Below are 27,885 nucleotides of genomic sequence, written 5' to 3'. Positions count from 1 at the left end.
TCACTGAGAATTCACTATCATTTCACCACAAATTCACAATCATTTCACCACGGATTTACCATCATTTAACCGTAAATAACTTTTCTTTCACTGCCCTTTCACAAATTTTTCATCGCAGAATTACCATTTTTTCACCATGAATCTACGGTTTTTCAGCGTATACTTACTATATTAGTACTGCCAATAGTCATAAAAATATTATAAATATTAAATGTGTATAACTTAACAAATAATTTTATGAACAAATTATAAAAATGATTTCATTCCAATATTTATTGTAATTGTTTATAATACAATACCAATACAGTATTAAATCTTTGTTTAATATTATAAATTAAATATTTTTTAAGCAACTTTTTTACAATTATAAAGTAACATGTTTTTAATAGATTATTATCAATATAAATAAATACACAAAAAATTAAACGTCGCAAATGTTCCGGCCTTTACGTCTTATAATTTGTCACTAGTATCATGTTGAAGTTCCATCAGTGATAAATTATCACACCACATTGCAACAACTTAACCTACGTAACAACTTATTTATAACTAGTTTGTCATTGCATTTAGATTGATTTTTATCTTCAACTTTTTTTTTGGATTAAATAAAATCAACATCATAGACTATATTGAAAAAAGTGGAACATTCCATAATTCTATATCATTATTGCGTAGTGGCCATATTCATTGTTTTCTACTAATTCCAACACAAATATTAACTGTCAAACTAGATACCCTCGCAGATTTGAATCACGGTGGATACACCGCGTCATCACAGTGGTAAAATGGAACAAACCCATTGAGTTTCCACCGTGATTCTAAACCGCCAGGATATAATTAAACTTAAGGTAGAATGTCCGAAGTATAATTTATTTTAGTAAAAGTAAATAATATATTTTTTTGAACGTTTTAAAATTGTTTAAGGAGTAGGAGTAGGATCTCTAATTTTATCAGCTTGTCATTTACTTTTAAGCCATTGGCACACCCATTCGCCTATATTATTGATGATTCGGTCTTTTTCACTGTAAATAGGTATTCGTTTAAATTGTTGTAAAGCCAAAGTCACTTCTGCAACAGGAAATATATTTTTATATAAAAATTCGTATTGTATAGCATTGACGAACATCATACCAATTATTTTTGTTTTTTCTGCTTCAGTAACGATCTGCTTATCTGGCTTTTTCGGGTCTGCTGTAGCTAATAACCGGTGTCTTATTTCAGGCGGCCACATATTGTGCATAATTCGTTTGGCTCTTATACACATTGAAGGTGCATTTGCAAGTTTTTTATACTCAGTAAGGCCAACGGTAAAATCATCAGTTATTACAATCTGCATACAGAATTACTAATTAATGATTAAAACTATTTAAAATTCTTAAATAACTCTTGAGTAATAATTAATTAAAATAAGTGTTGAATCAGTTCGATTAAATAGATTTGTATTTTAATAATTGTATTTGAAGTTATAAAATTAAAGAAATTATATTTTTAGAAATTACAAACAAAATCATTACCAATTGATCCTGTAGGAAGCTTGCTTATTGTAATAATTAATTTAGACTATTGTATTAACACTATCTGTAATAATAAATAAAATGAATACCTTTTTCTCAGCATTCATTTCTGGATCTTTTAATGGTGGAGTATTTTTTTCAGTAAGATTAGTAACATCTTTCAACGCTTTTCTCATAGATGCTTCAATAAATTCTTTCGTAGCCATCTATCGATGAATTGTTTTCAATCCATGCTCTAGTTGAACGACTCGAGTCAGTAATCTATTATTGTTACTGACACGCGGGCTTTGAGGCAGTGGAGAGGGTGAAGGTGGTGGAGGTGGTGAAGGTGGTGGAGGTGTATAATCATGACGGTCTCTGTCATTCTCCTTATCAATGTCACTGTCATTCTCGATGTCCATGCCGGCATCACTCCCAATGTCAATGATGTCATTGTCCTCATTATCGCTCTTACCAATTCTTTTTCTAGCTCCCTGAAAGCAATGACGAACTGTGGCATGGATCAACAACATCTCAAGAATAATCCTTCATTTTTATTATCAATTTGTGCCAAAAAAAAAACAAAAATCTACAAATATTCATTGATTACCTTTCCCAAATCCTTGTAAAATCTATCTGATATATTTTGAGCTGTTAAAGTTGCAGCTTTTTGAGACTTCTAAAATTTTACATAACAGTATTATGTGATTTAATTTGCCATCAAACATAAAAAATAAAACTTATTGTAAAGGATTCATCTTTCTGTAAAAGAAAATTTACCTTCAGAATGTTGGCGTTTCCTTGAAGTGTTTGCTTGGGTTTATTTTGTGGAAGCCTTTAATTTTTTTTGCTTTTTTTTCCCATCGTTTGATAGTGGAGTGAGACTTTGCCGCTTCGCTGTACGAATCCTCTTACCACTTTCTTCATAATTTTCTTTGAGCTCGCTAATACTATCTAAAAATGAAAATTATGTAAAGAATAAACTTATAAAATTAAAATCAACATTTACATAATCATTATACCTCCATAACCAATTATCGTTACACGCCCGTTATGACAAGATGTGTTTCTTATGTGCAAAATTTCATTGTCATCAATCTCAACATTGTTTTCAGTGATTTCGATAAATTTTCCACTCACTTATTTGAAAATATACCGTGTTGATATAATCTTACAGAAATTCTTCAAAGCATCAACGTAACTTACTACAGCATATTTTTGCATTTTATTAACAAAATGCTATAATTGAGGTTATCAATGATCGATTCGTATATGAACTTAATTATTTAATGAAATTATAATTTGACTGTGTGTTAATGGTTCACAATAAGCCATTAAAATTTACGATAATCGACTGTAATATATATATACATACATATAGATTTTTTATTTTCAAATTAAATTTTGGATATAATTTTATAGGTAATGCGTAGACTCTATGGTAACGTATTTATATATACTTAAATCTGCGAAAGAATGGGCCTTTCTCCCGCCTTTTTATACAATTAAAAGGGCCATATGAGAGATCCGAACAGAAATGTTGCCAACGCAACAAACATAAGCAAGTTTTAAAGCAAACTTGGACCATAACAAAATATTTACATTCAATAGCTTATAGATTACATCGAAATTTAAAATTTTAATTGATATAACATTCATACTGTTAGAGTGAAATGTTATATTTGAAGAAAAGTATAGTTAAAAAGATGAGAAAAACAAATAGTATGGCTGACAAACTCTTTAAAAGTATCTAAGTTTCATTTTGCAATAAATGGACAATTCACATCATTATGTCGGTAAGGCAAATCTTGTTAGGTAACGAAGTAATGGAGCAATAAGCTGCTTGTATAAGCTAACGAGATTTACCTTACCGACGGTTGAATTTTTGTTTACGTAGTAGCAATGTGGATCGTCAATTTATTGCAAAATGAAACTTGTATACTTTTAAAGAGTTTGTCAGCCATACTATTTAATTTCTTCATCTTTTTAACTGAATTATGGTTCAAATATAACATTTTACTCTTACAGTAAGAGTCTTATATCAATTAAAATTTTTTATTTCGATGTAATATATATATGGAATCTACATATTTTGTTATGGTCCAAGTTTGCTTTAAAATGTGCTTCCAGTTGTTACGTTGGCTACATTTCAGTTCGGATCTCTCATATGGCTCCTAATTAAATCATTACTGCGCTTGCGCGTAAGTACAAAGTCATAATTGCCAAGTAGTGGGAGAAAAGCCAATTCTTTTGCAGACTGAACTATTTATATATACATGTTTAGGTATACATTCTAACCTACAACATACATCAAAGTTTATGAATGTGGTCTATTAACTCAGACTATTTTCATTAAAAAACATCAATTTTTTCTTCGGCTTATGGCGTTGTAATGTATGAATATATATTTTTAAACTTATAAAATTAAAAAAAAAAACCTGCCATACTTCATGTAAATATTTTTCAACATTCTTAAAGTTTATGATTTTATGAAAAATTTAAAGACGTTATAAGTGTGAAAAATATCGAATTATATTCAGGTAATTAGTATTAATATGATCGACAATATTTAGATAAATTATTAACAAATATTAGTTCGGGGAAAAAAAATAACAAATTAATAATAGGGTGGTCGTTAAAAATTAAATTTTCTCAGGCGCCCATAAAAAGCTTCTTTTTAGTTTTTAGTTTCTATATACTTAGAAAAATGTTATTTTCAAAATTTGCAATCCTTAAAACGCTCAATTCATCAGATCTCAAAAAAGCTTTTTTAAAATATCTTCGTAAATGCACATTTTATAAAAAAATGAGTCTAACTTTTTTTGTTAAGAATTCAATTTCCTACAAATTGTTCCCATTATTTTTTCTTCTAATCTGCATATTTCATGAGATATTTGAAAAAAACCGTGATTGTATCGAGAATTGAGCTTTGATCGTCCTTCGGCACGTGTTCTTTTTACTTAAAAGGAAAAAATTAAACTCGTATTTTTTTATTAAAAAGAAGCTTTTAATGGGGCGCCTGAGAAAATTTACTTTCTAACGACCACCCAAATAAATAACAAATGTTAACAACTCAATATTATTTTTAATATTTTCTTTTTTTAGAATTTGATCGGATTGGAGATTTTTTACGAAAATGTATCAGAGAAAGCGTCCAGGGAAATCTAAAACTGCTATTTATCGAAGGGAAATGTCAAAATTAAAACAATTCGCCCTTGCTTTTCCAAAAAGACCTCCGATTCCATATAATTTGTGGGATAATTCTTTCCAAGAACAGGTAAATTAATTAGTAAGGGGTTTTGTTTTAATAATGATAATAATATATATTAAAAAATAAATTTATTTACAAATAATAATTTTACATGAGCTTTATTTGATGAGAATAATTTAGAAGAGTTACTAATTTATTTATTTTCAGCCTTTGGTGTCGGGTAATCTGTTGACAACTCAAAAACATGATGATACAGTTTTTTTAGATGTCAATTTGGATGAAAGCATTACAAATCATACAAATGCCAATATTAATAGTCTCCGTAATTCTGTTGACATTGATAACGATGGTGACAGCGACGAAGATAATGATTCGATGAATGTTGGAGTGGATATTGATGCTTTTGATTATGATACGATGGATAATAATATTAATTATTTAAATATCGGTATGAAGATGGCTCGTGATAAGAATCATCCTGGTACAAATATTAATCATGATAATTTTGATGAAAGTGTAAATATTAACTGTAATGAAAGTAGTAGCGACACTGACGATAGTAGTAGATGCAGTGATAATGACAACGGTGGTAATGGTAGTGACTATGATGACGACGATAATGATTGTTCATTTTTTGAAATAAACCATGAACTTGGATTTAAGTTCCCGTTAATTTCAAAAAATCACATAAGCGCAAAAGATCATTTGCTTTCTATAATAGCTATCTCAGTAAAACATCGTATGTCTTATGAGGCCATTTCAGATATTTTCAGATGGATAAAATCATCACATTCATCGAATTATTTACCAACAAGTAAAGCATCATTATGGAAAGTCTTAAGTCGAAAAAATTCTATTATCACTTTGCATTATTATTGTAAATTTTGTAAAGATTATTTGGGTCCTAAAAATGAAAGCAAACTATTGCAAACTCAATATTCTTGTAAAAGATGTGGTCCCAAACAATTGGAGAATTATTTAGGTTATTACTTGAGCCTAAGTTTAAGAGCTCAAATTAAACAACTATTAAATATCCCAAATATAACTCAGGCATTGAAATATAGATTTCTCAGAGAGAAGAGAAAAGTTGATTCCCTAGAAGATATATATGATGGTCAGGAGTATCAGCGATTATGTGCACCTGGAAATATTTTGAGCTGTTGGCATAATTTCTCTATCACATTTAACACAGATGGCTATCAAGTTGCACATTCATCACGTACTAGTGCATGGCCAGTTTATGCCGAAATAAATGAACTCTCACCTCACTTACGTAAAAAGTACATGATGCTTGCAGCCATATACGTGGACAATGAACATCCATTGATGAATAATTTATTACGACCATTCACAATAGAAATGCGTAATCTGTTCAATGTTGGTATCACTTGGACGCCTACTAATTCAGCTCCAGTGACTTCAAAATTTATTGTTATTGTTGGACATGGGATAAAAGGTTATTCCGCGTTGACAGCTGTACCAATGTTTAATATGAGTAAGGGAATCATTGTAGAAGCGATGCATGCAGTTTTCTTAGGAGTCACAAAATTGCACACCACAATACTTCTTACAACAACTAAAACTCCTTATTATATCGGAAATCCAAAAAAATTACAAGTAATAGATGAATATCTATTAACAATAAGACCTCCATCATGTAGATCGCGTCATCCGAGAAGTATTAAATACTATGCACAGTGGAAAGCATCGGAATGGCGAAATTGGTTAGACTATGCTCCTATTTGCTTAAATAATGTTTTGTCTAAACCATACGGAGATCATTTGGCGCTTTTATCAGAGGCCATTCATAATTTAAACTGTGATTCAGTAACATCAACACAACTCAATCGTGCGGAGACGTTACTAAAAAATCATGTTATACAGTTTGAAATACTTTTTGGAACTACTAAAATGACGTCAAACATACATTTGATGACACATTTAGTTCAATGTGTACGAGATTGGGGTCCTATTTCGGCTCATCATGCATTTGTTTTTGAGTCTTGGAATCGGAAAATTTTAGATACCTTAACCAGTCCGAATGCTCGACAAGATCAAATCGCAACTCGTTTTTTAATATATAAATTCATCAATAACTCATTTTTTGATGAAAATATTTCTTCTGAAACTAGAAATTTCATTAAAAAAAAATTAAATGTTATTGACGAAACTTATGAGACCAAAAATCGGAATAAATTTATTGGAAAAGGCAAACTAACAACGCGAAAATTGTCAGTAAATGAACGCAATATTTTACAAGAAGCTGGCTTCAATCCAGAAGTAATCACTAGCTTTCAAAGCATGCAAGTTAACGGAGTTAAATTTGCCTGTGAAAATCCCGAAAAAACTACTAGATTTTCTGATTCGTTCATACATAATGATGTTGATAATACATTCAGTTCTATACAAAGTATAGTACAGTTTAATCAAGATAGTATTACGATATGCGGTATCATAGTTAAAAATTTCCAACATATCAATTACGGGTTCGATACACGTCATATTCATCGATTAATGCCGTTATCTACTACGAATTTTATCAGAGAAACTCGTACAATTCGACCAGCTATAAAAATATGTCCCGAAAATGTTGTTTATGGAGTTAAACTGGCCAATTGCTGGGAAACTGACTGACTTTATAATAAAGTAATTTCGGGTTATCGTATGAGTACAGTTCTTACATAACTTTGTTTTTGTTGCCTTTAATTTTTTATTTTTATCATCTGCAAATTTTTTGGATAACGTAATATATCCAAAAAGTAATAAATAAAACTTCAAATATCTGAAAAACATACTGATTTACGGCTTGCGTAAATAAATACGTATATTTGTCGAATTTTTGTTTAATTAATACTTTGTACGATGGTTTTTTTATGAAAATTAAATAAAATTACATTGGAATTATTATTTATGCGTACTTTATGCCATTTTATTTCAATAAATTATGAAATCAATGTTATTCATATAATTCAAAATTTCAAATTATTTCGCTGGTAATAAATGTAAACTTTTAATATTGCAATTTTTTTCATAACTTCAACCTATTAAAACTATTAGTATATTTTGGATAGAATCTAGAGAAAAATATGATACAAAAGTATTTTATTTATCGCTAAATATACATTGGTGCTTAAAGAAACGTAATAAATTAATTGTGGGGTTGAAGTAAATATAATATAGTTTGAATCAAATATTTTATACGTAAAATTGAAGTATTAAAATAAAATTGTTTTTCAAAAAATTATTAATGTTCTTTTAACGTGCTCCTTATTTTGCACATGATCTCTGAAATTATAAAAAAATTTTTCCTCAGACTGCTTAATACGTATTGCTGGGTTAACTTATTTACAGTCTCATTGAAATGGGTCGTTAGCTTAATCAAAATTATATATATATATTGTGACCGGTTATTTAATCCGCCTGGAATCCGTCAGGCGAACTAATCCCCTCACAAATATTCGGCTTACCTGTTTCGGGTTCTGTAGTTGTTGAGCGCCAGGTGAGTTCCACTCACCGAAGTTTCATGCGGATCGCTGACTCAGGGCGGTGGATCGGGGTAGGGTAGGCACTTAAGGTGTCGATAAAATATGTACTCAAAATTGTATGACTCTACTAATTCGTATATTAAAAAAAAATAAATCAATCGGTATGACCGTAAGACAACAAAAAAAAACGTTTTTAATACATCAAAACTTAATACTAATGCCGTTGTCGGCTTGCCTCGATATAAACGATGACCAAGAAAACTCGGGATAAGATACGCAGTAACTTAAACTAATACAGTACCGTAACTTTACGGCAAGGTGATGTTAATTTACTTGACATCCGCCACAGTCGGTAATTTAACGGCCGCACTCGAATTACCGTCGGAATGTTATCCGTACCATAAACAACAAGCAATTTATTACGGTTAATAATTCGGGTTAAAAAGAAATGAAACAATAAAGAATGAATAACGAGACCCGAATACGCAGTACACTTAATATAACTCCCAAAAAAAAATAATGGATAAAGTACAATAATAAAAGAACCAATAATAATATAGACTAACAACAAAATATGTCGATCAGACGACTCTCGTGACACAACAGAAAATGTGACGACGCACTCTACAATTCCAAATTCTACTTGTACCAGTGGAGATAAATCGAATTGACAGAACCCGCAAACACCTATTCCGGTGTAAAATCTTATTATTTAAAGTAGGTGAGCCAATTCGAGTTATCTCTCGAAATAAATTTTTTTTGGACTCGCTCACCGGTCGATGATCTCGAAGTATTGGTGTTCCTTCTCCACGTGGTCGTTGCTCCCCAAAATGTCTAGCCGTGGTCGGCGTGAAATTCCTTACGACGTAATCGGCCTCTCCGATCACGGAATGGTGTTGATGCCCTCAAATTAATTGACGTATGGTCAATTAAAGATCTCCGCACGCGGAAATTGAAACGCCGGTGTCGGTGGCAAACGAGCGTTTCTTAACCTCACAGTCTGACAACAAGAATTTAACCGATGCACGGATTTGCGTCTCTCACGGACGACCAGTAATACAAAAAAAAATAACAACCGTAAACCCGGCACAATTATCCTTATAATATCTCAACTATCTTTTAATTGACTATTCACAATAACGGAAGTTCTCAAATTTGTAAATCGCAAGCACGTGTATGTGGCAACCAGGTACGATCCAGAATGGCGTTGGTCGTTCCTTTTCCCTCCTCGTCAATCGTAGTTCAGGGCTCCCCCGGTTGGCGGCGCTTCGATCGCTACTAATGCAGAGCTCGGTCATGCTTGGCGCGGGCAATTGCTCCCCGAATCCCTCGATGTCGGTTCAGTTTCCCAAAATAAATCACTTGTGCATGTATACCATATGTCGTAAAAATCTTTGTTACGACTGTTCGTGGACATTGGCCCGTTCGTTCGGGTGTGTTAGTCGTCATACAGGCTAAATCACTAGACGATGTCAACTTCCGAAAACGTTCCGCTGGCGGACTTATTTACTCTCCGCACTTCGGGTATTGTCGGCCGTTGTCGTCGAGTCGGGCATGTGGATCGTAGCCGAATCCTCTTGGGCTCTGGTGACCAGCAAACGAGTACCTAAATTTCTAAAAACGCCACGATACCAACTTAAGCTAACTTAATTACTAAAGAACTTATTACTATTATTATTAAATATCTCGAGTCTCGGATCCTTCTCGTACCAAGCTGCCAACTGAACGAAACAAATTATCATACGCGGGAAAAGTTGCTCAAAAGTAATTCAAACTCGTGATCGGCCAAGTCCATATACGGCAGCTGTCAAAATATATATAACCTTACATTATTAAATAATAATAATGTACGGATTAATAACTAAATGACCACGTGTCGGCGTCGAATTAGAAGGTGAAATTTTAAAATGTCACAATATATATATATATATATATATATATATTGTAACATGAGGAAAATTCGACATCGACCCGTGGTTTAAAAATTATTTGAAATAATAAATAATTACCCGGTGAGCAACTTTTGGTGACATCTATGACGAAAAATTCCGACTTTGACCGAGCAAACGATCCAACGCATGGATTGAAACGAGAGATCCGGGAGAGACGCCGTACTGAACGGCCACGTTTTTTTTATTTTGAACAATTCGACTCCGACCAATTTCGATCCCGACGATTAAACAACGCGATTTACGACTAAAACGACCAATCCGAGTTTGGATCAACGACTAGTTAAATTAATTGATCACGACAATTAATTTCGACTGACAATAACCGACTCCGTGAACAAGTGAACAAGCCGAAGCCTCGGCCCGAAAACTGAACAACGTGTTCTAGTGAATTTAGTAGTGAACAAGTGAACCGCGTTCGTGTAATAATTATTAATTAATAATTAATTACGCGTAAAAATTATATGATCGTGCAATTTAACGTGTTACCGAAATAAAATATTATTTTATATTTTATTTTATTTCAATCGAGTAATTCTGAGAATCACGGATTATCTGTGTCTCATTCGCAACAGCAGTCTTGTCACCTCGACGTGTAAGAATACTCTGACGTCATTCGTCAAGTATTTCGTTAATACTTCCGCTGTATGTGTGTCTCCGGACAATAAACGTATTTTATTTTATTTCGATAACCGACTGTGTTTTCTCTGAGCAATGAACTGAATTGTGTTTCGATCAACTACGATTTTTTTTTATATAGTTTCGTTTATATCGAGTCAAGCCGACAACGGCATTTATATTTTTTTTGTAACCGATAATAATTTTGTGATACCGATCAATTATTTTGTGTTCAATATATGACTAATTATTTTGTGTTAATTCTGATTAATTATTTATCGTAATCTTAAGTGCCTGACCTTTCCCCGATCCGCCACCCTGAGTCGACATTTTTGATAATTGTTTATTTGGTGATTATAAAATCACCTGGCGCCCAACTTAAGTATTTTTGAACAAGGTAGCCAAAAACAGTGAGTGTATTCGGACTTCACTCTGGTAGATCCCCGGTGGTGAAAAACCCGTTACAATATATATGTAAATTTGAAATATATGGCCATGTATAATCATACATGACCACATATGGATAAATCTGGCCATGCATTGCCAATTTACATGTATGGCCATTTTTGGAGCATCATATGTTGCCATGGATGTTCATATATGATTCATTATTCCCGGAAAGTCGAAAAAAATATAGATGATTTCATTTTGTCAAAAGATAAAGCCTTTCATCACCGTGGAATTCATCAGTTGCCTGAGCGTTTCAAAGTGTAGTAGATACTGATGGTGGTTATTTTGATAAAGAATTGCATTTTATTAAAAATTTTTTAATGTATTTTTTTTTTGGCAAAACACGGGTAGAACTTTTTTGTACACCTAATAGAATAGTTGCTATACCATCACTCATTATATTTCCCAAGATTGTGAATAACAATAGTAATTGGACAGTATAAAACCCCAAAATAATATTAATTACTTACCTCATATACGTTATTTGCGTATTTAAATTTTTTATTACTTTATTTTCTGATAGATAATAAATAATTATTACCAATGAACTGAGAACTAGTAACTCGCCGACGATTTGGGAGTATTGGACGCGCAAACGAATATACGTCCAAGGTGTTCACTAGGTTTGATGGAGAAACTCACAGTGGCTTTCCAAAAAATCATAAATAACTACATTTAATGGTAGATTTAATGATAATTAGGTCAATTGACGCCGTTCCATTAATTAATAATAACGATTACAACGATAAATAATATCCAACGAAATAATTCAGATACAGGATGGCACAAAACATATCACAACTGGAGTGTGTAAGACCATATGACTATTTTTCGAAGCGGAATTCGAATTTATAGTGTAACAGAAAGGAAAAAAAAATTGTCCTTGAAACTTTTATCGTAGATTTTTCTTTTTTTGCAAATGAGCATTAAGAGTCGTGCACTTTTGGATTTACCAAAATTTTTAAATATTGTAACAAGGTAGTTAGTTGTGTGTTTTATTTGCATGCTTATTATTCTTTATCAGCTGACGCATGCGCATCATAAATGTAGTTAGAGGTCTGATATAATTTTCTGGATAAATTAATTTTTTCATTATGGGGTAAATGTGTGTATAAAAGTGGATTAAAAAGCACTCCAGTCGTATATGTAAGGTTTACTAATGCCTTTTTTATATTCAGTGTATAAATTTAGTGGAAGGAACTAGTAATTTTAAACACACAAAATTTTTTGTTTCAACAAAAACTCGTTCATTCTCATATATCCTATTTACAACTGAAGTTATAATTTTTAGTTTAGCCTTGCATTTTGGTCTTGGTCTTGCATTCTCGGTCTTGGTTTCAGTCTTGTTCTTGTTCATTCGGTCTTGGTCTTGGTCTTGCTAGTGTTTGTATGATCTTGGTCTTGGTCTTGGTCTTGCAAAAACGCAAGTCCAAGACCAAGACTGTAAGACCAAGACAGATTTTGCTCATCACTAGTCCTGGTTTTAATAACATAGGACAGAGTGAAAAGCTCCGTAGCTTGAAGTGAGAACCAGAACAAGGCATCGGATCAGTTCTGACAAAGTAACAAATGCTAATTTACTCAGACGTGTATTAGCTATCATGATGAAACAACATGATACTATCTTTGTATAAAGGAATTGTTATACTTGAATTTTTGGAAATTATTGAAAGTTTGAAGCACGATAATTTATCCAATAAATTAAGCTGTACAATCTAGCATGGTTATTAAATTCTCGATTAGAGATGATTCTGAGGGATTTAATGGACACCTACCGAGGTCTCGTTCTATTTGAGCTGGTAAGGACTTTGGCACTCTTTAATCTGCTGGTTTCGCGCTTAAGAATTCTCCATCGTAGTTAGGCAGTTGGGAGTTACATGCTCTTGCGTGGTCGAGTCCCATCATAATTATCGACTATTTAAAATTTACTACTTTGTTAAATTGAACACCCAATTAATTGCACTGACGTGTATTGGTTATGGATATAGTCATTAGTAATTGCGTTAATGTATTAATGTTCGGTTACTATAAATACGGATATCCGGGGCTAACTGATAATAAACTTGTGACGTTTATTAATAAATAATTGTCAAGTATTATCAATGAAACAGTACTAATAGCGAAACATTATTTATCAGTGTGATGATTACTGACATGCAGTTACTATTTGTGGATTATTCAACACCGATGGTATTTATTCTCAGTTATAAGCACTAAGGAACACACGTTGGGATTGGTCAATACTTGGAAATTATTGCTTACATATGGTTATTGATAATCATTGACTGATGGGTGCGAGTACTAATTATTATTAATTGATGGCTGATTAATTCTGATTTCTTGCAAAGTATTATGAATAATAATTAAATTTATTGGGTGCGAATATCAAGAAAATATGTTTTCAATATTTTACAAAATTTCATTATGAAACACTGTATTATAAAGTGAGGAAACTTTGTCAATAATTTGAAAAATACCTGATAATGTCAAATAAGGTTTGATGAGACATCGTTTTATACAAAAAAGTATAACATCAATAAATATCACTATTTGTTGTAATAATAATTAAATAAAGACATGCCAGGACTGGTTGGTGGTTGGGATGTTTGAAAAATACGCATATTTAAAAATATAACAATATTTTTATTTGTCACAGCACAAAATATCACTGGGTTGCAATTAAATAGTTTATTTAATTTATAATACTGTTAAATGTCTGAGCTCATGAATACGTGAATGATTGAATACAAATTATTGAGTTGAGCTCGAGTAAATAATGAATTAAAAATAATCAAATTGAGTTCAATTGAACACTGAGTTGAATGCAAAAATGTCATGATAATAAGTAACATGATGTCAGAGGTTACTGAGCGAAGTGAATTATTGAACACGTAATTACTATTTTTAATAGCACTGAATACATAAATAATTTTGTTATTGAGTTTTAATAGTAATGATCACATAATTGAATTGAATTTAATGAGCTCATAATAAATTACACTGATTTTAATTTATCTGTTGAACACGTGGTAGCATGATAGCAGAGGCTACTGAGCGAAAAATAACTTTGAGTTTAATTAATTAAGAAATTGAGCATAATAATATTCAAATAAATAATAAAACAGAGTCTTTTGTTTTGATGAACACTTGAATTAATTTATAAAGTAGAATTTAAGCACCTGTACGATTCTCCGTCGAAAATAACCTCCTCAGGAACAGGTTGGAGAGCACTGGATTTCTTGATATTGTTTTATGTTTATTTTTTGAGCTCTGAGCTCGCAATTATAAAAATAATTATAATTTTAGATAGAGTTATGAACCCTTAACGTAATTAATTGATTACTTTTAATTATTTACTCGAGATGAGCGCAATTTGAATAGATTATACAAAACACGTGGTGACACTTGAAAATGTATAAACGAATAGATAATGGCGTCGGTCTTCTTGCCACGAGGCAGGAAAAATCCATGCGCATGCGTCGCACAGCGCAAGTCAAGTTTGAATAGATAGACTCTAGGCCCCAGTAGGTGCTGCCTCTATTTGCCGGAAGTTCAACTACATTCAAATTTGAATGTAGTTGTGATTACGCAACACTATTTTATACTGATGTGAACTGGATGAAAGAAATAGTTTTCTTGTTAAACATTAATGACATTTCATAAAATCGAAATTACAAAAAATTAAATTAATACTTATTAAAAACGAAGCTTGTACTTACTCTTTCAGCTCCGACTTCTTTGCTACGCGACAATAAACTCCTCGATCCATGAGACATTTACCACTAACAGGATCTGGTGGTGCTAAATTGATGTATGGTGACTCTTCTAAGAATGTGATCCTTAGATAAAACTTTTCCGGAACACCATGAGGAGGCGTATGAGAATTGCCTGGCCAAACTATGTCTTTTATATCAAGTCCTCCTTTTTGCCACGATTTCCATACTCCAATCTACACATTAAGTTACAATATGTTGACATTATCATCAGAATTAAATAACTCTGGCGGTTTTAAATCACGGTGGAAACATGGTGGAATAACGGTGGATCCACCGTGGTTACAAAGTGAGTTTGTGCCATTTTATCACCGCGTATACACGGTGATTCCACAGTGGTTACACCGTGTAACCACTGTGATTTCACGGCAAACCTACCATGTAGCTACAGTGATCAGACAATTAATTAATGTAACGTGGACCTAAGTCCGCCGCCGCCGTCCGGAGGCCGAGACCTCACCCTTTTGGACATACTCGCGTTGCGAAATCCCCATCTTCTACACTTTAAGCGACACTCTCAGCCGAAACCAAGAGTGGACATTAACCGGAGGTATAATCAAAAATCCTCATTGCGTGTGGTATCTAACCACTGTCACTACGAGTCCGACCTCACGTGGGCCCACAGCACTCCTCCCATCTCAAGAAATAAAGAGACTCTGGTCGAAGTGGGGGTTGGAATGGGCCCCCCATAGTACCAATTCTGTATTGGTCGACATACCACTTGGTCAAGAGGGGACGTGGTACTCTTTCCCCTGCCTCCCGAAGAAGACACCCTGTACAGTGATCAGACAGTGTACCCATCATGGTTCCACAGTGTTTCCGCCATGGTTCCGTGATAAATCCAGAAAGGTCCTAGGGGTATAAGCATGGTGAATTTGCCCCCGAAAGGTATCGGCTTGATACTGCGGGGATTTTTAGGTACTAATAAGATATTAAGATCCTGAGAGTTTCAGCTTTTGAAACCAATCGGTCTTCGAGAAAAAGCCAAATATGTAAAAATTAGATAAAATGAATATTCTCAGAGACTATTTCATCGATTGACTTATACTCGGGATATGTTTTGGGGGTCGATAGTAGCTCCTCGGAAAAAAATTGGGAGCTTGATCGGTCGACAACAACCTCGAAAAAAATGACTTTTTAGTTTTAATTTCGACTTTTCACGATGTTACGGTTCTGGTACAATTATGAAATATTTTTTTTTTGGATTCCTCATCCAATTTCCTATAGACTTAAGTGCTTTTAAAATTTTTAAAAAAGGTACGCCATATAGAAAAACAATAAAAACCACTTTTTAATTAATTATGTAGTGTTTTTTTGCAGTAATATTAAAATTATTTTCAAATTGTCGCTTTTAGTCATTGAATATGGTATGTTATCGACTCAGTCGTCTTATGTGCAAAAAGATCCGCACGACCGACGCGCCCACTGGCGTATTTGGTCGTATATACAACAGCTGACAAAAGTGTTGTTTATGATCTGAATCTGAGAGATTGTCTGTTCACATTTTATTTATTAAGCTAATAAAATGACTCCAAATAAAATAATCAATGATAAGTGTTGCATTTGCTCAAAAATAGTAAAGAAAGTTCCGGGAACTCCTGAAACTTTATTAACAGAACAAGACATTGATGAGTTTTCTGCAGTATTTGATGGTGAATTTTTTACTGGTGATATTGTTTGTGGTAAATGTCGTGTAGAGATGTATAAAAAAAGAAAAGTTGAACCGGTGGTTTTTGATGCTGAAGATGGATCTGAATCTATCGTTAGTGGACTGTTAGAACGAACGGAGTCTAGTCTGTCACACATGACATTGTCTCAGTCAAGTTCAGATTATCCTTCTTTTAGAGTCAACATTACTCCTACCGATTGTACAGAGTACGTTGAGATTCGTATGAAAAGAACTATTTCAACTCATCGATACTGTTGTCTTTGCGGTAATACTAGTGACTTAATTATTATTCCTCAAAAAGCCAGAATGCAGTCATTCATTAAGCGACGAGTCTTCATACCAGATGGAAATCGATGCTGTCGAAATTTTTTAATAAACAAACGATTCTATGATGAATCTCTAAGTTTAATCAGAGCTTAGTTGTAGAATAACGTTCAAAAAAATGGCTGGCAGCGAAAAAAATTGCCGTTTCAAACAATTTCATCTGAAACTCTTGAAGACTTTCTAGAAATGACAGAAAATGATCTGCGTATTTTTTTCACTGGTTCCTATCAATTGAAACAGGCTGTTTCCTATTTAGCAGAAATGCTTGATGAAACAGGTAATCTCACTATTCAATATGTGAAAGAACAGTCAAATATACTCAAAATTCAAGTTTAATCCAGACACATTAATAGAAAGGTTTATAGATGTTTTATTGAGTATAAAAAAAATGCTATTGGTCCAAAAAGCATATTGAGGCATAGTTGTGAGTGTGCAAATGGTCTGAGAACAATTGGATGTTGCTCTCATGTTGCTGCTGTTGTTTACTATTTATCACACGGGAGATATTTAACAAAGATTTTAAGGCCTGCTGAAATACTTAGCAAATTATTTGATAGAGACAGTATTTCACCTGTGATTGAAGAGGATAGTGATGAAGACTGATAAAATATGATTATACATTTTTTTCCTCAAGTATATCTTTCATTTGTTGTTATGTATTTATAATTTACAAACTAAAATCTATTTCCTGTTTTATATGTGTATAATGATTATAATATTTTAGTTGATATTATATGATATGACAAAATTTAACTGCTGATGCAGAGATTATTTTTGCAAATAACATTCAAGAACATATATACAAACTAGAAAAATAATGATTCACACTTTAAACATGTAAATAAAGTAAATATTTGCTTAAAAAGTGGTTTTTATTGTTTTTCTATATGGCGTACCTCTTTTAAAAATTTTAAAAGCACTTAAGTCTATAGGATATTGGATGACGAATCCAAAAAAAATTATTTCATAATTGTACCAGAACCGTAACATCGTGAAAAGTCGAAATTAAAACTAAAAAGTCATTTTTTTCAAGGTTGTTGTCGACCGATCAAGCTCCCAATTTTTTTCCGAGGAGCTACTATCGACCCCCAAATCATATCCCGAGTATAAGTCAATCGATAAAATAGTCTCTGAGAATATTCATTTTATCTGATTTTTACATATTTGGCTTTTTCTCGAAGACCGATTGGTTTCAAAAGCTGAAACTCTCAGGATCTTAATATCTTATTAGTGCCTAAAAATCCCCGCAGTATCAAGCCGATACCTTTCGGGGGCAAATTCACCATCCTTATACCCCTAGGGCCTTTATCATTTTAACCATTTAAAGAATAAACATTTAGTTTAAATATGTGTTCTTATTTTAACAACAATCATCAGACCTGTCAGCCTGTCAGCTGATTACATTCGATTGGTTAAAATCGATACTACAATGTACACAAATGATCCTCACTTAATCGATCAGTCGAAAAGTCAATAAGCCTAATACAACGAGTAGTTTCGATCTCGACCATTTATTAAACACCAAAACGAATAATTTTTCACTACCACAATAGATAAACTTATCTATTTAGGACCACCTGCTTCGAGGAAATTGATTTCATAACAATGAACCATTTCGGATTTTACTGTACTAGAAATCTTACGTTTTTTATATTTACTAAATGAAATTCATGTTTGTAATGCTTTTAAAACATGGATTTTGCATTTGCAACGTCCGAGACGTTGGAGTTACACTCGACACGCTCGAGGCGCTGGAATCACACTCGATATTTCGACTCGGGTTATTTTTATAAATAAATGCGAGTTGTTAGAGAACTATAACAGATAAACGTTAGGTTTGAAAATTATAAAAAAGCTTAACTCATACTGTATAAAAACGACTCGAAGGTCGAAAACTGTATCTGCAATAGTTGCAAAGTTACAGCAATTTGTTTGTTGACAAATTGAGTCAGTGCGTGGACTTTGTGGTACTCCAAAATCCAGATGTTTTTTAAAAAATTGAACAAATTTTTATTTGCCATATTGTTGCAGGTTGCTGTTATTGTAATTTTTTTATGTTCTAGAAAAAAATTAAAATGATAGAAAAAATTGTCAAACAAGCAAATGAATTAATTATTGACAAACAAGATTTTTTTTTGCCATTATATTTAGAAATGCAAATTATGTTTTAAAAAAAAAATGATTCCTTGATGAAAAAAAAGATTATAAACAATAAGATGTAGTTTTTAAGAAAATTTTGTTTTTTGAAATCATTATTTCCTTACGCTAACAATATGGTGAAAAAAAATTTTTCAAAAATATAAAATTAATCCATTTGTTTATAAATAATTTATAAATAAATGGCAAGAAAAAATTTGAAAAGTAATCATATAATGCCTAACAAGAATATGAAATCAGTAATGGCTTAAAATTATTTAACATACATTATTTTAATTTTTAATTTTTTTGGTAGTTCAAAAATTAATAATTAATGAAATCAAAAATTGTATAAACTTTCATACTGTCATCTTGTTGAGTATGATTATAAAAAGAGCTCCAAGAAACAAAAAATTTATAGATTAATTATTCAAACTTTTATGCCGCCTTTTATGACAACACAAACCCGTAAAAAAAATGTTGATTAAAAATTGAATAACTTTTTGAAAAATGGTAATGCAACTTTGAATACCGCGAAATCATATTCTTTGAAGTGTCTAGATGACACCAGAATGTTTTCAAATTTTTTAATTGATATTTGATTGTAAAAAAAAATTATTTAAAAACTGCGCTCACTAGAGTGGCGGCGCACGCATGCCAAAACTGCCGCGCAAAAGCTAATTTTCAACGTTAAATTAAAATTAAAATTATTGAAGCTACAATACGGGGAGTCAGGAACTTTTTTACTAAAATTTTCTGCTCTTTCAGAAACTTTTCTAATATTTGAGCTATCACTTATACTTTTCGAGATTTTGCCAAAAAAATGGACTTCTAGTTTTTTTAACGGTTTTTTGTTCATAACAATTGTAATTTTATTTTTCCAAAAAAAAATCAAAAAAACTTCTTATTCTAGACGCTATTCCAGATCGTTTAAGCCATCAACCATATTTTTAGGAGACCTGTAACTATTTTTCGCAGGAACTCAACTTCTCGCAGGGGGTCCGCTCTCGTATGTTAGCAGCGCGTACCGAATAGTACTCGACTAGGGGTCTTTAGGGCCGATGGCACTTTAATCGCATTCAGCGTATGTACAGTTTAATCCTGACCATAGTATACCATATTTACCTATAGTGAATTATGAAAATATTTAAAAATGTAAATACTGTAATTAAATAAAATGAGCATTTCTTTTATTTTTATTGTTGAATATTTTATCTAACTTATAATTATAATGAATATTTATAAGAATAGTTAACAATTATATTTGTAGTAATTGCAAGCATCAATGCCAAAGTACTTTCTGTTAATAAAATTATCAGCAGGCGTTGAATTCCTATTTAGCTATTTGGCTAGCGTTTCAGTTTTGCTCTAGGACAGGCTAGTACTTTTATTTATTTATTTTTTTCAAATTATAATTTTATGTATATTTAATAAACTGTAAACGAGTTATGATGATATTAATTTATTTTTTATATATGTAAATATATAATTTTGCTAACAAAATTTTTAATAAATAAACAATTTTTTAATTTTTTAGACGAATTGTATAAAAAATAATTATATCATTAGTATTATTATTACTATTATTATTATAATTATTATTATTGCTGCACTTCTTTATCTCGAAGCGCGACTTTTTTAGTTTTCTGATGTGTTTTCCAACTTTGATAAAATATATAATTGGCATTTTTTAAATGATTACTCTTTCCAGAAAGATGATCGTTCACTGCAGCACACCAGTCAACAATAAATCGCCGTATAATAATATTAATTGCTTTTTCATTTATTTCCTGGTAATGATTTGTGCATGTCAACCAACTCTTATCAATTTTACCATCATCGATGCGTTCTTGAACGATAGATTTCAAGTTCTCACTGATATTTTTACGATAGCCATACATAACTATACAATCGTTAATGACTTTCAGTACTTGGAAGTACATTCGGTCAAAAGAAGAATCAGAAGGCAACCCATCTTGATTTCGAATGAAAGACTCAATGCAATTATCACACCCAACAACAGATTTTATTAATTGTTGCATTATTTCATTATTTCGGGACAGATGCAGAAGTATATTCGGTAGTACCGTTGTTGATTCAAGCTTTGATGAATGAGCAACTACTTTTACATTTGATTCTACAAGTGAATCATCAACGTAATTGGCATCACCATCATTATCATCACTATCAACACAGTCTGCATCTAATAAAAAGTTGTTGAATGTGGAAATCACATCACCAAAATCAATATTTTGAGAATCATCAACCGTAGCAGCAGACTCAGTATTTCCATGTCTTATTTTAAATCTACCGACTTTGTCAATTAAAAAACTTCTCAAATGGCGAGTTACTAGTTTACATGATGGTTTTCTATTGCAGCTTCTTTGTCGGAGCCATCCAAATGTACTTTCCAGGTCATCTTGATTAAAATGCCTCGGTGAGAATTCTTCGAACCCATATTTCTTTAAAATTAGGTGCAGTTTTTGGAACCCTACCACGTTTATTTTCCAATTTTCTAATGTTGGAACAAATGCCTTTTTTTTTGGATTCTTGGGGTCCAAAAACTTCAAATGAGGCAAGAAGTACTGACTGGAAGCCCAGAATTTGTGGTGCAAACTACTTTCAGTTACATTGCTACGTAGAGGCGCAGTAGTTTTTTCATTTTTTTGAGAGCCATTCATTGAGTCGAACAAATCATTAAAATAGAGCAAAATCTCTGCAGTAAACAACGCCTCCTGACCTAACTTTTGTTCTCCCTCAGTAGTCATAATAGGATCTAAAATTAAATTAACGTAACGAAATTAAGCCTGTTAATAATTTACAGAATTGTGTCAATTATGTTTTATGCTTGAAGAAAATTAGTATTCCTAGTAGTTGTAGAATGCAGAGCGCATGCGCCAGGTAAAATATAAGGTAAGTTATCGATGCATGTGATTGATTAAAAATGTAAATAGCGGTATATTCTGTGGCGAATAAAGTAAGAGAATAGTTTTTCAAATTTGACAAGTTTTTCAAGTTGACACACAATAAAAAAAAATAGATTACCTGGAGAATCCACCAAACTTTTTATTAAATTTGACGTCGTAACACTAAAAATTTGTGCAGCAGGAGCAACTCTCATTTTGTGTATTTTCTTCTCGTAAATATGTTCATCCGTTAAATTTGTGACTCTTGAACCTGTCGTTCGGTTTTTATCTATTCTGTACGCCTTTTCAATATATTTCCAATGTGCATCTTGAAATCCTGAAACGGATTTGTCAATATAACGGAACAAATTACAAAAACTTGCTTTCGAAAGAGCTTTGTGATCAAATCGTAACGTTTTCGTGAGTAAATTATTTCTTGTTCCTTTGATAAGGTGAGGACTATCAAATAATGGCACGATCTCACAGTCACGATAAAGGATAGTATCACCTGAAAATCAATTATTTGATTAATTTAATATGTGATTTTTAATAAAAACAACACAGCAGAAATATACAAGTCAAATTATTACCAGGGTTTAATTTTCGTTTAAATCTTAATCTATTTGACTCTAATAGCAAGTTCTTTATTGTTTTTACATTATTTGTTCCCTGATCGCAAACTGTCGCAACAGGAGTTAGTCCATTATCGATCAGTTTATCGAATACCAATTTGACAATTCTGGTCAAATCAGCTGGAGAAGTTTGGCTCTCACAAAAACCGTGATACACGGGTACAAACTGGCTAGAGTTAGCTGAATGAATAGCGACTATAAGGACATGATCAGCAAACTTGATGGTGCGCTTGTAACCGTAGTCTTCGAAGCCAGCAATCTTATCGTATTGCACATCATAGTCTAAATGAGGAGTGATTGCCGCTTCATCCCAAATAACGGTGACGTATTTATCGAGTGATGCTGATAAACGTTTGCCTTCAACTTGTAAATAACGTGACATAATTGAAGCTATCCCGGTATCGAAACGGATTTTATCGAGAACTTTTTTCAAAGTTCCCGAACTCGGTATTGTAAAAAGACTTGAGAGTAGCTTATGAGCCGTTGGCGATCGTTCGTGAATTATCAAGGATAACAAATTTTGTGACATTGTAAAACGTCTTGCCTACAAAAATAATGTAGAAAAATGAAATATTGATAAATTAAAAAAATAAACTAAAATACTAAAAATAATACTTCGCATGTTAATTATGAAGAAACGTATTGTGATAATCAGAGAACGTATTTTGACTATAATAAAACTATCTCTGAACTACTCGGTATCCTGGTAGGGAAAATATATTTTTTTTTTATTGTAGGTTTGAAAATTACCTTTGATTTTTTCGCACCCTGTTCATATTGCATCTCAATGAAAACTTTTTGTATCGATGTTAAAGAACTATTCTTTGATAAGAGATTTAATTTTTTTAAAGCTCTGACTTCAGCACACTTCTTTTTGTAGCGAGACTTCAATGCATTAGTTCTTTTTTTTTGTGATCGCAGAGCAATTTTCAATCGATTCAACTCTGATTGTTGTACTTTTTTTGTATCGACTGATTTTAATGATTGACTGTCTTTAAAAGTGTCATTCTTGTTATCAGCTGAATAATCCTACAATATTGTGAAAAAAATAAAGGAGATTAAAATTCATTTTATTTATAAATTAACTATAATTATCAACAGTAAAATAAATAAGTTATAATTACCAAAGTAGTAACAACAGCTGAAAGTTCATTATTAACATATAAATTATCACGAGCACGATCAACTTCAAGAGTATCAACGAGTTTATCACAGAAGATATTACCATTAACATCAACACCATCGAAGAAAACGACCATCATCAAGAGCTTGAACATTATCCAGATGATTAGAAACTCTAATGTCAAGATTCATCTCATTACTCTCTAAGCTAACATTTGCACTCATACATAAAGCTTGAGAATCGCTCGATGAGAAAGTTACATTATCAATATCAGGGTAAGCATCCTCAATTAAACATCTCCGTGTTCCCGTTAATTTTACCATAGAGCTGGAGAAATGCTTATGACAAATGTAATAGTTGTAGAGTCGATCAGAGGAAATGTTATAGATTTTTGATTCACACTGGATCATTTCTGTCCACATGAAAGCGCGAATTCCATTTTTAGGAAAGTGATGCTTTGGAACGGATTTTCCTGATGAGGAACAGCCTAACACAGCACATTTATATCCCATTGAGAAGCGTTTTTATTAACTAATATTAAAAAATTTAACTAATAATATCTGCTACAATAATACTTATTAAAAGACACTAGAAACTTTTCTGAGTTATTGTCGTTATCAGTATTCCATTTTTTAAAACAAATGACTATCGAGTAATAAATTAAGCATCGATAAAACAAATCAAAACAGCAATAAAAATAAATGAAATTAATCTAATTACATGTATTTATCCATAAAAAATTATATTAATTCTTTAATATAATCAATTATTTTCAAGTATGGGTAATTAAATGATAAAAAATTAATTATACATATTAAATTATGGCGGCAAATATGAAATAAAAAAAATCAATATTTTTGTACATGCTATTTTATTGATTGTATGAAAAAAAAAATTACAATGAATTTTCCACAGTATTTAATAACATTATAAATTATTGTCATTATTAATTATCCTAAAACGTTATTTACTAGTAGGAAAAATAGCAAAATTGTATATTTACATGTGTAAAAAATAAATTTATATTATTATAACTCGTTTACAGTTTATTAAATGTACTTAAAACAATAATTAAAAAAACAATAAGTAATAAAAAAAAAAAAAAAAAAAAAAATGCGCGCCCTAGAAATTTGAATCCAGCCTGTCCTAGAGCAAAACTGAAACGCTAGCCAAATAGCTAAATAGGAATTCAACGCCTGCTGATAATTTTATTAACAAAAAGTACTTTGGCATTGATGCTTACAATAACTACAAATATATTAGTTAACTATTATTATAAATATTCATTATAATTATAAGTTAGATAAAATATTCAACAATAAAAATAAAAGAAATGCTCATTTTATTTAATTACAGTATTTACATTTTTAAATATTTTCATAATTCACTATAGGTAAATATGGTATACTATGGTCAGGATTAAACTGTACATACGCTGAATGCGATTAAAGCGCCATCGGCCCTAAAGACCCCTAGTCGAGTACTATTCGGTACGCGCTGCTAACATACGAGAGCGGACCCCCTGACTTCTCGACTAGACTAAAATAGAATAAAAATACATTATTTAGGTATTTTCATTGATTCGTTGATTTACCATTTAATATAGTATTAATCTTTTTCTTAGACTAGTAAGCCTTGAATTCTGTGCCTATTTAGACAGTCGATCTGAAGGAGTAAACTCCAATCGTGCGTCGGAGCTGACACACACACTTTTTTTTTTTAATTGACAATCTAAACATTGTTGAATTCTACGTTGAATATTATTTTTCAAATTTTCCCAATAATAATCTTTTTTAATTCTTTGATAAGTTATAGTTACCCCTTTATGACCCCTGATTGGTGATTTATACATTTCATAAAAATTTTCATCTCTTTTGATTATAACTTTAATATCAGTTCCGTCAAAAACATTTTTTAATTCTGTTATGACATTATTCCACGGTAAATTTTCTATATTTTCACTTTTTGCGAAACATACTGTTTTTAATTTAAATTTTTCAAAGTTTCTTCTAAATTTTCGAAAATTATTTTTAAATTTTCAATTAAAATTACAATTGATTCTTTTTCTTTTTCACAAATAGGTTAAGCAAAATAATATTTTTTTTTAATTTTCTTTTCAACTATTTTTCCTAACTCTAAATTTTTAAATGTTGGTAATTTATTTATTTCTTTCAATTTAATTGCGCCATTATCACATGGTTCACCATTAATGCTAATAAAATAAGCTAAATTATCATTCCTGAAATGAAAATAATCTTCAATATCAACTATATAACGAATATTTCCCGCTTCTAAATTTTCTTTAATATCGGAATCACTATGATCTGATGAATCATTTTTATTATTGTTTTGTTCATTTATTATATTTTCAATATTTTCATCTGAGCTTAAAAAACTGCTCACACTTCCTTGATTTAATTCTTGATCCTTTATTTCTTTTCTTTTCTTGATTTGTTTCACTTTTTTCTTGTGCTTAATAATTCTTGGTTGATTTGTAATTTCTTTGTCGGTTAAATCATTATTTTTATCACTTATTTTTTTTTTGTATTTCCTTTTTGTTTTTGTTTAATTTTTTATTTTTATTAATTTCATTAGTTGTTGGTTGTGGTGTGGTTTTCATTTCTTGTTTCTTTGTTGCAGCTCTTGTTGTTACTTTGATTTGTTGAATTTCTTCTGTTTTGATTGGATTTCTTGACAAAGCATCTGCAACATAATCTGTTTTACCTGGTTTGTAAACAACTTTAAAATTGTATTCTCCTAGATTTAATCTCCATTTTAAAACTCTTGTATTTACATATTTTGCCTTTTGAAACCAAACTAATGGTTTATGATCGGTAACGAGAGTAAATTCTTTACCATAAACATATGGTCTAAATATTTTTACACCAAAACAATAGCTAATGCTTCTTTTTCATATGTTTCGTATCTTATTTCAGCGTCTCTCAATACTCTTGAAGCGTATGCACATGCAGTATCTTCTCCGATTTGTCCTTGTGATAAAACTGCTCCAATAGTATAACCTGATGAATCAGTGGTAATAATAAATGACATTGTAAAATCAGGTGTATTTAATACAGGTGGTTCACATAATTCATTTCTTAATATTTCAAAAGCTTCTTGAGTTTCTTTATTCCATAAAAACTTGACATCTTTTTGAAGTAATTTTGTCAATGGTTTAGCTATTTTTGCAAAATCTTTAATAAATCTTCTATAATAATTAGTAAAACCCAAAAATTGACGAACTTTTTTCTGAGTAGTAGGGACTGGATATTTCTTTGCAGCTTCAATTTTACTTGGATCAGGTCTGATAGAATTTCTACTAATTAAATGACCTAAATAACAAACTTCTCGTTTGAGGAATTTGTATTTATCTGGTTTTAATTTTAAATTTGCTTCTTTTAATCTCTGAAAAACCATTTTTAATCTTTCGATGTGTTCCTGTAAAGTTCTTGCAAATAAAACTATATCATCAATAAAAACATATAATATAGAACCAATAAATCCTGAAAAAACATCCTCCATTAATGCTTGAAATGTTGCTGGGCTATTTGCTAGGCCAAAAACCAATCTTAAAAATTTAAAATGACCTAAAATAGTAGAAAAAGCAGTTTTATATTGATCTTTTTCCTTCATTTTAATTTCATGAAAACCTGATGATAAATCCAGTACAGAATAATATTCAACTCCACCCAAACTATCAATAATATCAATTATATTTGGTATTGGATATGCATTTTTAATCGTCTTTTCATTTAACGCTCGATAATCGATTACCATTTTCTATTGTTTCTTTCCTTGAGAGTCCAGTTTCTTTGGAACTATCCAAACTGGACTGTTGTATAGTGACCTTGATTCCACAATAATATTATTTTCCAATAACTCTTTAATTTGTCGATTGATTTCTTCCTTTAAAGCATAAGGAATTCTATAATTTTTAATATTAACAGGTCTTTCATCTGTAGTCAAAATTTCATGTTTAACTCTATCTGTTGCTGGTAAATATTCACCTGGAAAGTGAAACCTTTCAGTGTTGTTTTTTATCAAATCATAAAGAGATTCTTGTTCGGTTTTATTTTAATGTTTTACATTTAACACCTCTTTTATTTTTTCAAAACG

The 27,885-nt window shown here is 31.4% G+C and overlaps 2 protein-coding genes across 10 annotated transcripts in view; both read right to left on the bottom strand.

Moving 5' to 3' along the window:
• The window catches only part of LOC130665417 (glutamate receptor ionotropic, NMDA 2B), a 1,452,633-nt gene that overhangs the window by 554,233 nt on the left and 870,515 nt on the right, over positions 1–27,885 (bottom strand). For all 9 annotated transcript variants that reach the window (XR_008989544.1, XM_057465786.1, XM_057465780.1 and 6 more), the window contains one exon: positions 14,926–15,155. Coding sequence is in view for 8 of the 9 variants with exons in the window: in XM_057465786.1 (XP_057321769.1) it covers positions 14,926–15,155 (230 nt within the window). In the remaining variant the exon portion in view is untranslated. The remainder of the gene's footprint in view (positions 1–14,925; positions 15,156–27,885) is intronic.
• Positions 434–1,753, bottom strand: LOC130665420 (uncharacterized). Its single transcript, XM_057465789.1, has 3 exons — positions 1,604–1,753; positions 1,132–1,330; positions 434–1,068 (listed from the first exon to the last, which is right to left on the bottom strand). The coding sequence occupies exons 1-3, from the start codon at positions 1,718–1,720 to the stop codon at positions 959–961; spliced, it is 426 nt and encodes a 141-aa protein (XP_057321772.1). The 5' UTR covers positions 1,721–1,753; the 3' UTR covers positions 434–958.

This window comes from Microplitis mediator, chromosome 3 (genome assembly GCF_029852145.1).
Source record: "Microplitis mediator isolate UGA2020A chromosome 3, iyMicMedi2.1, whole genome shotgun sequence".
Lineage (NCBI taxonomy): Eukaryota > Metazoa > Arthropoda > Insecta > Hymenoptera > Braconidae > Microplitis > Microplitis mediator.
This window is presented reverse-complemented; position numbering and strand designations above follow the sequence as displayed.